The following is a 15,429-nucleotide window of genomic DNA, read 5'->3' as shown; positions in this document are numbered from 1 at the left end:
GTGCTCTTCAGATGCTTGTCACATCCAGATGTGTTTTGGTCCAAAAGCTCCACTCTGCATTGAAGTGACCGTCCTGTGTGGATTGTGGCCGAAGTCCAGAGTAAAACAGAGATCTCCCGAACTGGGTCAAAGTGTTCGCAGCGGTGCTTACCGATGGTCTGTGCTCGGGGTCAGGTCCCACCGCTCCTCTCCATTTCCCCTTGGGACCGGTGAGCAGGAGGAGAGATGCCGTGCCCGGGCATCGCTTTGCAGCTGCGGCGCGATCTACCCGCACTCACCACTCCGCCAGGAGCCGGCGGCGAGAGCTGGGAACGGGGGGGGGCGGCTGCAGGATCCGGCCACATCCCGCAGGTGGATCCGGCTCCTGCCTCCCCCCGCTCAGGGCCCGGCGGGGCGCAGAGCCATGTGACTGCCGCGTTTCCTGCCTCCGCGCCACCTGATCCGCGGCGGAGCGCGGCGGATCGCGGAGCCTAACGCAGTCCGGCGACTCCCACGGTGCTCGGGGAGCGCAGCGCTCGGCTCCGCGCCGGCCGGCGGGCGGGCGGCGGGGAGGGCGCTGCCGCGGCCCCGCCGCCGCCGCATGGAGACCCAGGACCAGGGGGCGCAGATGGAGCCGCTGCTGCCCACGGTACGGCTGCCGCAACGCGGCTCCCGGTCTCCGGGAGATGCGGCGCGCCCCGCGGGAGGCAGCTGGGAAGCGGGGCGAGGCGGGGGGGGGGAACCTCCTGCCCGATTGTGCCGCGGCTCGGAGCGGGCTTCTCTGTGCGAGGGGAAGCAGGTTGGATCGCTCCTGTGCCGAGCGATGCGGCGGCGGCGCGTCGGAGATGGAGAGAGCGTGTGCGGTGTCCGAACCAGCTCCCCCGGGTCCCTTTCTCTCTGATTCCCCTTACCTCCGACAGCATCTTTATGAGAATCTCCCTTGTCCTCCCCCGGCTGTGCGGCAGCCCTGGGGGGCGAACACCTGTGCAATGCGCTCCGGGGACCTTGGCTCTTCAGATCCCTGGTCTTTCTTCGCTTGCAGACCGCAGCTGTTTCTGCGGACCCGAGCCCTGGCACGTCAGGGTCTGTCTCCCACCGGATCCTGATCTGTTATCCGTGCTGCGATGTTGCTCAGTGCTCTTGGTGTTCCATATCTGTGGGGTTATTGGCTGGGGGTGTGCGATGCACCTTTGCTTCTGAGAACAGCTTGCACAACTACGGGATCACTGTTTCCCAGCAAGTAGGATGTGGATCAGTTGGCGGGGTACCTGTTAAATCAACGGGGATCCTCTTTACTGCCTGCCTTCCCCCAAACATAAGGTTTGAAGATGCACGCAGCGTGTCAGTGTGGATGTCAGTCTTGGTCTCTTACTGAGATTCAGTTTGTGAATGAAGGTTCCTGCCTCAAACTGGAAATCAGACTGTCTGGGGCAGGGAGAAGTCTCTCATGTGCATACACAAGTGTCTGCCTATGCGTACACATCCACATGAACACACTGCATTGGTTTGCGGAGGATTCTCTGGCTCTCAAAATGGTTCTGTGTTAGCACGACAAGCTGCACAGCATTGACAAAGCTTGAAAGAGCCAAGTCTCAGCTGCTGCAGGTTGACAGGAGGCACTCATGGAAAGCCTATTTTTGTAGGGTATGTTCCCATCATCTGTTGATGTGGTCCATTTTGCAGTCAGGTGGCAGGTTGCTACACAGTGTGAGCTTATCTCCAGCATCTCCTTTTTCCTTGTGGCAGGGAAAGCTTTTCTTTTTGCTCTCTGGATACCTTTAATGAGTAATAGCTTTAATTCTCATCATTTGCTGCTCTTGCAGCTTCTGACACAGGTGTAAGAAAAGGTCTTGTATTTTTCACTGACAGGCCAATTGTCTAGTTCCTTTTCTCTGAGCTGCAATTCAGTGACAGTCCAGCTTCCACCTATGTGTTCATGATCACTGACTCTAGAAGATTTAGCCCTCTGTGTTTCACCCCAGCGTGACAGCCTGCAGTCGGTAGCAGACAAGCTCTTACTGTGTGCTACTAGGCAGCCAGCCTGTTTGTGAATGTGCATCACACCTGTTTGTGTGGTACCAGATGCTTGGGGAACAAGAGGCAGTTCTTTTGGGAGGGGCAGTGTACACGGTTACCTTATGCTGTCTGGCTTTAGATTTGTTCTTCCATGGCTAAGCACAGGAAGAAAGGCTGCTGCTGTTGTTGGGGAGACCATGGAAGAAAGCATTTGTTGTGTACCTATTAGGCAAGAATTGTCCCTGTTTACATCTGCAGTCCTAAGCAGCAGAGTCCTTCCCTGTCTGCAGAGCTGTTGGTCCCTGGCAGTGCTGCTTGTTAGGTTTAGGGCCTGGATCCCATCTCCTATTTAGCACAGCTGGCAAGTTCAGCATCTGTTGTGCAGGTGTCAAGGGGAGAAGGGACTCTTTTTTACTTTATATAGTATTTGTTGTTGCATGTATTCATCTTCAATTCTTCTCTCTTGCTCTCGCTGTTTCCAAGAGGGCCTCTGCAGTTCAACATGGCAACCTTGCTTTTGTCTCATAGCAGTGATGGTAAAGACAAAACTCCTTCAGTCCTGGTGATCGCTCTGTCCTGCTGGCATATTTTCTGTGCATCAAGCAGTGAAGCATCAGAATGTGATTTGGCAGCCTCAGTCTGGCAGATGTCTCTAGCGTTGTGTATGGTGAAGCAGGAATGGCCTTTGCATGGTAGAAATCTTGTGCCTGGGGTCAGTGCAGAGTTTAAGGAGCAGGAATGTTCAAGAAACATTTAATATTGTACTAAGGGATGTGTTTTAGTGTGGAAATGGTGGTAGTAGGTGGACAGTAGAACTAGATGGTCCTGGAGGTCTTTTCCAACCTTGGTGATTTTGTGAACTGGTACTAGTTTAGTGCTTCTGGCCTGGATGACATAGCGGTATATGACATAGCAGTACCTTGAGAGTGCTTTTGTTTTAGGAATCAAACCTCATCTTGATTGGAATTAAATGGAAACTGGCACGCAGCTGCAGAACAGCTACAGTTCTGTTCCCAAGCTTCATCTGAGTCTGATGGCCACAGAGCGTGAAGAAAAAGAGACTCCTAGCTAAAAGACTTCTGTTTCCTTCAAGGTCTGAGTCTAACTGATTTTGTGCATGTGTGCAAGAGAGAGAAGCTGTAAAGTGGGATGCATTATTGTTGTTCACAGTAGAAGACACAGTCCTCGATTAATTTTAACTTCTAATAGTGCCCAGAAATTGTGAAACATCAATATAATTTCCCACCCAAAACCCCACAGTCTGCACAAAGTGGAGACTATTTTTGTTGTAGTTAGTCATACGTTGTTGCTGATTTTATTATACAAGCTTCTAATTAAAAACCCAGACAAACACAATTTGTATAGGTATAAGACACAGTGTTCCCTGTTCTTTTGAGGACTAAAGCGGAAATATATTTTCCTCTGCACTTTCTTAGTAGTTTGTGGTAACTTTGTTAGAAGTAAGGCTTCTTGGTTTGCTTGGTAACAAAATGCTTTATGCCTAATGTTACTTTTACAAACCATCAAGCATACTTTTTCAGTGTGATTATTCAGAGTCCTTTAAAATAGTTGTGAGTAATTGAAAGATTGCAGTGAAATCATAATTTGTTTACAGAATGGGAGAAATAATTTGCTGATCTTCTCTTCAAAGGTTCATTGATTTCTTGTCAGAGGAGTGGATATTGCTGGTTGTCTGCGTATGTGTACAATTCAACACATGTAAATTGCCTTTCAAATAGTCACTTAAAACGGTTTAAAAGCTGAGTTTAGCATGTTTGTTTCTGTTGCTTCCAGGTCTCTCTTGCTATGCAAATAGAAACTGGCTTTTCAAATGAGGTTCTTGTCCAACTGAGGTTGGTTGTTTTTCATATACAAGCATGTATAGATGAAGTGAGCAGATTTTTGTTAATTGTGTTCATACATAGCACATTGCTTTGCTGTATTGTCTGAAGAGTGATAACAGTAATACCCATGTATTTAAAATCAAACCTTCTCTTCCTTTCTAAGTTCATATTCTCATTTTCCTCTTTGAATCTTTTAAAATTAAATTTTATTTTACTTTTTATATTTTAAATCTGATAGATTTAAGACCTTAAAGCATGACATCGTTGATATATGTCCACAGATACACATAATACATGTGTGTGTACTATGCTTGTAGTAGGTAAATGTTGTTTATTTCCACTACTCTTATCACTGCTGCAAATGACACACAGTTATGACTTCTTAGGTCTCCGTATGTGGGAGAATGGTACAGGAAGATCTTGGGTAGCAGCTATTTTTAATGCAGCAGGTGAGTGTGGGAAGCTACATGCATTAAAAGGCCAAATTCTTTTGCTTTTGTTAATGCTGAGTGGGACCTCCTGTGAGAGCTGCAGATGAAATGCATTGCTCATTACAAGAATGGATGTCAGAGTCTGATCCAAGGACTAATTCCCAGTTCTCTTCCCCAGAATTTAGCATTATAGTAACAGTTAAAGCAAGTTCATAGTATGTTGTGGTTCTTTTGGAAAGTAATGGAGACGGTGTTACATTTTCATGACAAGAGTACTGAGATAGTGTCACCTTTGAAAACAGAACCTCCAAACCCAATTGTAAGTACAAATTTAGGATGGAGCTGTGGCTTCGGGTATTTTTCTTTCTTACTGCCTGTTTCTAAGTTCTGAATGGAAAGGAAAAAAATAATCTTTTCTCCAGGAAGATGCTAGAAGAAAATGAAGTGTCAATCAGAGGTGCTCATTTTTCTTTTTTCTTTTTCTTTTCTTTTTTTTTTTTTTTTTTTTAAAAAAAAACCACAACAAAATCATAAAAACAAATTGGAATCATATGATGTGCTGTTGTGTTGCTGCCTGAGGATGATTAGCAATCTGATATACATTTGTGCAAAAGAAAGAAAAGCTCTGTGGAAATAACTCTAATGTGTTTATACCTGCTTTGAGTTATTCACACAATTTTTGCTTGTTAAATATACGTTTCCATTTTGTCTGCTAATAATTACATCTTCCCTTTCTACTTTTTCATTTAGAAGAATACAGAATTAATTCTAAACCAAAATACTTCCATTGGCATCTTCTAATGCTTTTTAAGTATTGTTTACAACCTTAGTGGATGAGAAGTTTTAATCAGGTGAAGGAAACAAAATCCATTGTTAACTGTCCTGAACTATTACTTATGTATGTGATAAGAGAAAACAGGATGTTCCTTTCATTTTGGTAACATACTGCAACATACATTTTTAGGTCAATATTTAAAACAAAATGAACAGCAACAACAAAAATAACAACCAAGAAAATCACTGTGAACTTCTGAAGAATCATGCCATTAGGAGTCCCTTTATATTAGTGGTGCCATTTTTATGTCCAGCAAATCAATGGAGGACTGAATGCACTGAACATAATTTTCAGTTTAAAAGTTATTCTCATGAAACAAAACATAAGTGTAGAATATTTGAAGATGATTGAAGTCCACCCTACTTCTACAAAGCTGTTGCTTTGGATAGGCAAGATAAAAGTGAGAATAGATGCAATTGCTATAAAAGGTGTGAAGAAGTATCTTGTGTGGGAGGAACTGGAGCATTAAAGAAGGGTAAAAATGAATGTGGAGAAATCTGTGCAAAATTGGAGAGGTGATGTATGAAAAAAATGAGGGAGCTAATTAAGTTGCATAAAGAGGAAATTATTTTGTTATGGCACAGGAAAGGAAATGGAGGAACAGCACTGTGAAAATCAGGTAATATCTTCATATAGTTGGTGAGGAAATGGTCTGTGAATCCTCATTCTTCCCTGTCTGATAATTTCCCCGACTGTTCACTGGAGACTTTTCACTTTGTATGAGTAGTTATTTATGGGACATTGAGAAGCTGACTACATGTAGATCTTACAGTTCAGCTGAGATATGAAAGATGTGTCAGGATTTGTGAGATCTCCTTTTTAATCAACCAGCAAGAACTTGCAGCAAAGAAATAGTCATATTAGCATATTTAGGGAGAAATGAAGTCAGAAGGTGTGTGAGATAGTGTTTGGCACTTCTAAGATCTTTACTGCTTTCTACAGTACTACATGTAGTGCTTTGGGAAAAGAATAGCAATGGTAGAGCAGTTAGAAGAATAAATCAGGAGCCATGATGAGCCTAAAAATATGAAGTAAGATTTGACTTTATGAAGTCAGAATTTAAAAAGACACAATTCTTGTATGTAGAATTTTCAGCTACAAGTTGTCTGATATTATTTGCTGAATCTCTGTCATTCATCTCTAAGAACAAGTTAGACAGATATCAGCCAGGAAAGATGCACATGCAATTATCCCTCCTTAGGGCTGAGTGATGGACAGGAAGACCTTGTGAGATCTTCACCAATCCTATCATTCTGTGACAATGGTTCACTCTTGTCTTTTTAGAAATACTGATTTATATTATATGCAAACTGAGGAGATAGGAGCAGTTAATCTAGACTATAAATGTTGATAAGGTAAGCCCATCTGAATCTTCAATTATGTTTTATATAAACATATTGAGAGCATATTGAAAAGGTGGCTACCTAACAGTCAGTGGTTTTGTGATTACATCATGCAAATGTTACATTATTTATTTGTTTCTTTTTGCAAAACAATAAACATAAACATAGATCTTATGCAGTCCTGTTGGCCTTCTAAAGAGCCTGGCAATTTGTCTGCATTGGTGGGACTGCAAGAGCTTCCAGGACTAGTTTTGCTGGTATCTCCTTGTAGCTATTATGCTCAAAGATGCTAGAAAGCCTTGTACATTTTTCTTGCTTTTTGGAAAAAGGGTGGGGTTACTTTTCAACTTTTCTGGGAAACCTGCAAAATGCTATAGATTAAGAAGTGATCTGAAGAATTATTCTGACTAATTGTTCCAGGTATCAGTCATTGGTAATTGTGCTATTTTTTATCATGAGGCACTCACAGTCACTTCATGTAAAAATGGAAAAAACCAAACCCTGCTATCAGATTCTGGCAAAAAAAGGAAAATAGATTCTTAAGCTATAATTAGTCAGTCAAACTGTTTAATTAAATTCAATAGTAAATGCCATGTCAGTTCTAGAGAGGAAGATCCTATCTACATGTAAACTTTTTGAACAGATGAAAGTGTTTCAGGGTTTTATTTAAGAAATATAGAAATTTATCAGCAAGAATGTGATTTCATGTCTGTCCTCTCCCACTGAGTCACTGAAAACTCAGCAGTAGTTGTGTGGTGTTAAGTATGTTTAATAATGTTGTAAAAATCAAAAGGAAAAAGGGGTGAAAGTGGACAGATCGTGTATCAGATTATAACTGCTTTGGATTTTTTATTGATACTGTCTTGTTTGTCACATGTTTTGTTTTTAGAATCAAGGAACTGAAGGGGAATAAAAATACTGCAGAATTGTTCTGCTCACTATTTTAATTTTCAGATTCAGGAAAATGCTACTGATAAATTTGAATAATTGGATTTATGATTGTAGAATACAAACGGGGGGGAGGCAAAGAAAGACTGCATTATATTGATATGCTCAGAGTTTGGAAGAACAAAATTTTTAAGTTTTTATATGTGTGTATATATATGTAACTATACATATATTCATATATTTATAACTAGAACTATACATACACACACACACACACACACACACACACACATATATATAAGTGGACTGAAACATCAGGCTGGCTTCTGACTAGTAAGATTTATTTCATTGTGTGAAACTTAGTTTCTATTGTAAAACCAAGCAGAAAAAAGGTGGATAACTTCAGAGTGAGATCCTGCAGTCTATTTCCTACCTCTAGTCAGACCAAATATTCTATCAATATGGGTAGGTTTTGTCCTGGAGTGTATTTTTTGGAGGGGGGATTTTGTTTTCAACATCTGTCTGTATCTTTGCCAATTTTCCAGGAGCCAAATAGAAAGCCTATCAATAGTATTGATAAAATTCAACTGATGAAAAATATATTTTCTCACAACCACAGTTTTATTTATTTATTTAGAAATGTATACTGAAAACACAGAAAACTATGAAAGCTTTCTCTTTGGAATTAATCAGCATAACTGAAATCTAAAACCAAATTGAGGAAATTGCCAAAATTCCCATGTGACAATAAGTAAAATCTAAATTCAGCTTTAGAAACATGTATTTATTTCTCAAGGCTGAACTTGGTGGAGTTGAGGACATTGTTCTTGTTTTATTATTTTATTTGTTTCTGTCATAAAACAAAGCCTATCATGATAGTCATAAAATGAAAGTGAATCTTGAACTTTCATCTAACTCCAGAAATAATGTGCTCCACAGATCATAGGAGGCTGGTGTTTTTCATTTTATACGCAATTAAATAATGAAGGTGGGGGTCTGAATGGCAAGTATTTGGTTCTCAGTTGCTGTGGAGATTTGTTCTTTACCCTTGGGTTCAAGACTCAGCTTACAGATATGTTCTTCCAAGGACTGCTAAATAGCCACATGGAAAATGGTTGAACTGTTATTGCAGTTACTAATGCCTTTTTTTTTTTTTTTTTTCCTCTCACTATCTCTGTGCAAACTGGAATCAAACAAGTTTAGTATCATCTACAAAGAATGCGGAGCAATTTTTTGTAAGACTTCACTAACAGTATCTCAAGCATATTGTTGCAATACTGTTAAGATTATAAATTCATGTTGTGAAAATTCCTAAGGAGGAGGTATGTTCTCTGTTATGCTTTGTAGTCTGAAGACTGAGAAGTGATAATCTCAATGTGTCTGTGGAAGAGTGGAGATTGTTCTCCTCCCTTTTTGATTTCATGAAAATTGGGATAACCTATATCATTGTTTCTGAAAAAGCTTTTAATCATTTTTGTGACCTACTTATGGGAGTACCAGAATAGAATCAGTGTCCTAGAACAGTACATTATTGAGCAAAGAGAAAGAATAATTTATAGACTGATGTTTTAACTGAATTTGTAGAATAAGAGATACGTTGGTCTAGCCCCTGCAGCCTAATATGTGCTTTTTGAGACTCTCCAAACTACTCCAAAAAATACCACCATTAATACAAATACAGTCTCTCCTAATCTGTCACATTGTGAGATATCTTCAGAACTTAATCGATTTCTGTGCAAACAGTTCATAACTTTGTTGTAACCACATTATGCATCTCTTTTAAGAAGCTTCCTAGTTCCGTTTTTCTTCTTAATGTTTATGTTACAGTGAAATGCATAGCTGTGTCCACTTGTTTTTGTAACAATATTATAATTAGCTTTTGAAATTAAACACAGCAAATAGTAAAGGCACTTGTAAAGCTGAGATTCAGATACATCTGAGAATCCTTGCCGGTGAAAATTCTAGTCATAGGTGAATTCCAGATCTCATTTTGAGAGGAGTTTGGGTGAATCCAGAACAGGTTAACATGTTCTCAAAAATAATACTGACTTGCACAACGATCTTCATGTGTATCCTCACCAATTTCACATAATTGAGATTTTTTTTCTTACTTTCATCCATCTCGCTTTCTCTGTTAATTCACTGAAACCCCATGTACCTCACAGGACTTTGCTCTGAAGAGGCATTGAAAGAAAAGTTTAAAGACTATTAAATTAACTTTTAAGGAAAAAACAGATTTTGTTTCAGATGAGGTGTGATATTTTTCAGCTGTCTATTGTTTGCATAGTTTGATTGTATTAGTTTCACTTCATCTTGCCTAAAAGCTTTGGACTTCATATCCACTGTGCCTCATTTCTTTTGGCCAAAGAATACAATGCATTTCTTTTTTTGTTTGCCCAGCCATAAGTGAAAGTTGCTGAGAGGTTTTAAAATGCAATTCAATATTGTTCAGAACAACTAAAACTTACTGTAACCTCTGGGTTGGAGAAGACCTGTTGAAGTAAACCTTAAGGAAGAAATGTGCAAAACCTTGTAATTCCCAATCACAATTTGAACATTTGAGAGTTATGATTCTTTTTACTTTTCACTCCCGTGCTTCCACATTGGCCAAATCTGGGGTAAAATAATAGAAGCAACGAAAACGTACCTGCCTTGTAAGTTGCACTTGACTGTGCATACATTGACAAGGAATGTGCATTAACAGGAAGTATGTTTTTGGAGGAAAAAAGGTTGATTTTGAGTACTGCAAATCTCTAATGTACCTAAGTTTGCCTAGGGACAGTTTCTCCCCCAAGAACTGTGTTCCCATTAGCAGTCACAGTGCTCTGATTACTTGTGCTCCTTAAGCGCCTATTCCAGTTTGCTTTCCTCTGAAAGAAATGCAGACTGAGACTGCTGCTTGATGTGTGTTCACATATGCACGTGATGAAAGTGGATGAATGTGGGATTTGCTTCACAAGAGCTCTTTTCCTCACATACCCAAAGTATAGATATGTAAGAGTTTCCAAAAAGAGAGTTTACAGAGCATTTTCCTTTTAAAATTGTTTAAGTATCTTGTCACAGAAGAGTGGACATTTTGAGGTTGGTATTTTGTAACGATCATTCTCCCAACAGAGAAACAGACAAATGTCTAACGTGGGTAATTCCTGCTTGAACTTTGCAGTTTTTTCAGGAAAGCTTACAAAAATAACATGGTGAAAACAAATGAATGACCTTAGTAACAGTTGCTGCTCAGCAGGGCTTTGTTGGAAGAAAAAGTAACTGCTGTGCAATGATCTTCATATGATGCTTGTAAGCAAAAAACCATTCTGACCAGAAATGGCTTAAATTATTTTGTTCTTGTATTTTGTTCATTATCCAAATGTCTTCCTTGCTCCTTCTGTGCTACATCATTTTGCAAATAAAGTCAGTCTGTCTACTGAGAAGAAAAACAGCTAACATTAAACTTAAAAGCTTGAGTTTATGGACATGCGTCCTGTTTGGCTTTAGTTAAGAGCAGTGAGTCAAGAGAGTTACTGGGTTTACTTTACCTAAGAGTGTAGGAAGCTAGAAGAAAGACTCAGAAGATCAATCAAGTGGCCAAGATGTATATTTGGTAGAGACTTTGTCCTTCGTACTGGAAGTGTTTAGAAACAGAACGGTGAGTTAGCTTAGCCACTTGTTCTCACCAGTCCTTTGTTCTGTTTTAGTTGCTTCACTTTCAGAAGTGGAAGGAGTTTGTAATACTTTCTTGATGCTTGTGGTACTAGGCTTTGGTGATGATAGAGTTCTGAAGGTTTTGTGGCTTACACTTCATATTCTTCACTGTCCAAAGCCCCAGTATAAACCCTCTGTGAATACATGATGTAGTACAGTTGTTACAAATCTAGCACGCCATATCTTACATCATCAGTAAAGCCGTTTTTCTTGCTAATCTCAGCAATGCATCTCACTAGCTCAAGGAGTCTGAGCAAGGTGGAATGGATTCTCTAGAGAAGTAAACTGCAAAGGATGGGAAAAACATTTTAATCACAAACCAAGTGATTATTATGTTTATTATGTGTTTATTATGAAGAGATTTACCAGCCCACCCTTTTATGACATTGAAAACAGTACTGTGCTTGAAGGCTACCATTGAGATAAAGGTTGGTCTATCCTGTGTAAAGATCAGAGGGCTTCTGTGAATGCACAAATCAGAGTATATAGCAGAGCTGATGTAACTGTTTTCTGCATCAAGTCAAAATCCCATGACTTGAAATGTACAAAGTAGCAAGATTGAGCTTATTTCTGCTGGATACATTTTATGTAAGAAAATAATATTGATTTATAGTTATTTGGAGTGATTCAGAGATTTTTGTATTTGATCCACAATGTAACTGATTATTTTCCTGCTAACATTTAGTATTTTTTTTTTCCAGCAGAATTTTCTTGTGCTATAAGAAATGGTGGTTTTGTTTCCATAAATATAAAAGTATACAAGTATATTTAATTTCAGTGGGAATCTTTTAAAAAATAACTGCCTTATGGCAAATATTCAGTTGAATGTTTTCAGTGTCTAAGACTAAATACATTTACTTTTGGTTTCCATATTGATGCCACATATTGGTGACAAAGTTGATAGAAGGTATCAAACATATTCTAAGGTTTATGTAGAGGAAATTTCCTGTATTTTGAATTCATTTTTGGGTAGCAAAATTGATATTTTGTATTGTGTGTGCTTTTATTTTAGCATTATAATGAAGTATTAGGGTCTGGCCTTTTTCTTTTCTTTTCTTTTCTTTTCTTTTCTTTTCTTTTCTTTTCTTTTCTTTTCTTTTCTTTTCTTTTCTTTTCTTTTCTTTTCTTTTCTTTTCTTTTCTTTTCTTTTCTTTTCTTTTCTTTTCTTTTCTTTTCTTTTCTTTTCTTTTCTTTTCTTTTCTTTTCTTTTCTTTTCTTTTCTTTTCTTTTCTTTTCTTTTCTTTTCTTTTCTTTTCTTTTTTCTTTTTTTTTTTTTGCCTTTTTTTTTGTTTGTTTGATTTGTTTTTGTTTTGTCCCCTGTAATGCCTGGTGTTTTAGTATCGGTAATAGTTCCTTTGAATTATCTAAAACCAGGCTTTATTTTGAGATAGCACTCCCTAATGACCAGACTTCAAGGGACTAGATATACACTTAGATTTGCAGGTGTAATATGAAGATGAGGGATCCAACACATGCATGTGAATTGTGAGAGCAAAAAATTCTTGCTTGTGAGAGCAAGAAATTAAAAATAAAAATAAAAAAGACAGAGAAAAGAAAATTCAGTATCAAATCATTATTGCCTACTTCTATGTTTCTGTCATAGTCTTGTTATCTTGTAGATATATCAAGAAAGTACCTACCTTCTAGATTTTTGTTTAAAAGATAAAAATAAAGCAGGCATCCTGAGGCTGAGTTTTGTTTGAGCTTTCAGTTTCAGGAGTTTACAGTCTGGATCATACTTTGAAATCATGTCAGCATTCCTTTACTAGTGGGGAAATAGTTTCTGAAATAGCTTCTTGAAACTACGTAGGTTAAGAGCCATTCTGGAAATCAGGCAATTCAGAAGACAGAATATGATAATGTGAAAAATAAAATGAATAGCAAATGAATTGTAACCATGTAATTATAGCAGAATCTGGGATGCTCAATAAAGTTATCAGCAAGTCAAAAACGAAAGAGAATCACTTTCTCACAGTGGGCAGAGTTCAAGTGCAAGACTTTAAATCATGTAGGATACCGTGAAGGCCATAGGTTTAAATAGGTTAAAAAGGAATTAGATAATTAAACTCAATTATCCTAATTCAACAGATGCAATCATCAGCTTAGGAAAACTTTAAACAGCTACTTACCAGAAAGTGGGACTGAATACCAGAAGAAAGACCTGTGATTTCTGCAGTTCTGATTTTGCTTTTCTTCCCTGGGCCCATAAAATAGCATTTGGTATTGTTAGGTTGGCAGTGACAGGTTATATCTTGGATGTTTTTGTGGAAAGAATAATAGTTCTTTTTGGCCTCCAGAGTGGCAGTTTACTTAGTCATCTGTAGAAGAGCTCACTTAAGGTTGCAGTTAATCTAAAACAAATGGAGGTTGCCTATGTACTGCCTTTTAAAATTTATTTTTATTTTATTTATTTATTTTGTGGCAAAGAGTTTATTTTCTTTCTGTTAAGTTATAGTTACATATTTTTAATTTAAGTGAGTATTTCTGGAGAAAGGCATTAGCAATTCAGAGATCCCAAACAAATGTGTGGCACTAATCAAATATTTGCCATTTCAGCAGTGGGCAACATCAGCCCAAAGAGGTCTATCTGACCACGCTCTTGCTGAATTCAGTAACTATGGGAATTTAACTTCATTCTGCTCCATTCATACAGTTATGTTTCCTTGCTAGCAAATGAGCCATCTAAATGTCTTTACAGGCTTGTGAACTTATGTCTGTCTTCCCCAGAACACCTTCCTTAGCTGAATCCCTGGAGCTTTGTTAATATAATTGCTTTGGCTGTGGTCACAGATCTTTTTTTCACTGTAAGTGTGTTGCCAAGCAATTTATAAGATGCAGCTTGGCAGGACATGTAAAGTACTTCGTTTTCACAATGGGCAAGTAGTTGTGCATTCTTTTACAGATTCATTTATAAACTTCAAAGAGGGGCACAAGGCTGTCACTGAGAGAGGGAGAATCACTGAAGGAGCTGATGACGGATGTCCAGTACTTTCATTTTAATTGTATTAATGACAGACTAATACACTGGATTTTACTTGCTTGATTCATTTGGCTACTAGCCATGTTTAACCCAACTGACAGGCCCTAAATGACATCTAGTCTGTCTCTTTACTGCTGCTCTGCTCATTCTTTGCATCTTTGTTGTGTGCTTTGGCAAGCAAAGAAAGCTCATTACCTGGATGATGATGGCACATGACTGTTGCAATGTGAAAACAATATTGCAGCACTTCAAGGAGTTACAGTATGGGTTGTTTTTGAAGTTGTGGTGCTTTTTTTTGGTCTCCATTACAAAATGGACACAAAATTAGAATCATAGAATCAGTATCTATTGTATCACATATATGCTTTGATGAATAAGGAGAGACATGAAAGCAGGTTTTGAACTTAGACCACTGCAAACACTTAAAAGTGACATTTACAACTATGCAGAAGAGCTATGATAAAAACTACAAATGCATGTAGAAAAGAAATACTTAAAAACATCTTCCTTGTAATACTGGGTAAGACTAGATACTATGTTGAAACATTTCAAAGAAATAAATCTAAAAATATACTATGTATCAGGATTGAGGAATTTATTGGTTTTGGATTGTATTGTGCTGAGAAACCAAGTTTGAGTTGTATTCTAAGGGTTAATCCTTAGGGTTAGATGTTTATGCTTAAAAAAATCATAAAAATCATGAAGGGTATCTAAAATTCAACCAAGGTTTGAATCTGATCTAGAATAATGAAATATTCAGATATATAAATTTTTCCACAGAGTTTTTGTATATCTGATTGGTAAGCCATTTTTTTGGGGGGGGAAAGTACAGTGCCTTGTAACTTGATTGAAAGCAATGAAATTTCCCAAGATTAAAAGAAATGAGATCTCTTACCTCCTCCCACATCCATCAGTATTTCTGTAGTACTTTTATGGCTTATGCAAATGTGTAATAGCATCCTGTTTTCTCATGCTAACATCATCATGATTTTCATTTTTGTTTCTTTTTTTCATCTTTGGTTCATTCTTTGTCCATTATGACCCACTATCAGGGGCTGATTAGCACTGTGCAGTTGTGCATGTGGTTTTATACAATATTGGTTTTCTAACCCTGACAGCTGACAGCTACAGCAGCAGTAGTCTGAAATTAACTTAGAAACTCATGATCCTAATCACTGGGTTTTGTGCTGCTTCAGCTATGTGCACTTTCAGCTATCTAAACCAAGACTGTATTACTGCAGATGTGAGATGTGTTAAGTGTGATAGAGCTGATTGATGGTCAATTCAGGATTCATTCAAAGCTGAGAATCCAGCTGCCAGAACACACAACTGACTCACATTTATCTTATCATCAGCCAGAACCCCCAGATCCCTTTCTGCAGGGCTTCTCTGCTGTCTTTTGTCCTCTAGTCTGTGC

General features: G+C 38.5%; 1 protein-coding gene across 5 annotated transcripts in view; it reads left to right on the top strand.

The window, feature by feature from the left end:
* The first annotated feature begins 239 nt into the window (after nt 1-239).
* Nucleotides 240-15,429, top strand: part of SLC4A10 (solute carrier family 4 member 10) — a 139,184-nt gene continuing 123,994 nt past the window's right edge. For 3 of the 5 annotated variants that reach the window (XR_014948201.1, XM_085553011.1, XM_085553015.1), the window contains exon 1: nt 240-628. Coding sequence is in view for 4 of the 5 variants with exons in the window: in XM_085553011.1 (XP_085409137.1) it covers nt 581-628 (48 nt within the window). In the remaining variant the exon portion in view is untranslated. Of the gene's footprint in view, nt 629-4,264; nt 4,289-15,429 lie in introns of those variants that run through there. The other 2 variants (XM_015869083.3, XM_085553013.1) reach the window with 2 other exon arrangements.

The sequence above is a fragment of the Coturnix japonica genome, chromosome 7 (genome assembly GCF_054131305.1).
Source record: "Coturnix japonica strain WE chromosome 7, WE-NBRP24, whole genome shotgun sequence".
NCBI classification, from domain to species: Eukaryota; Metazoa; Chordata; class Aves; order Galliformes; family Phasianidae; genus Coturnix; species Coturnix japonica.
This window is presented reverse-complemented; position numbering and strand designations above follow the sequence as displayed.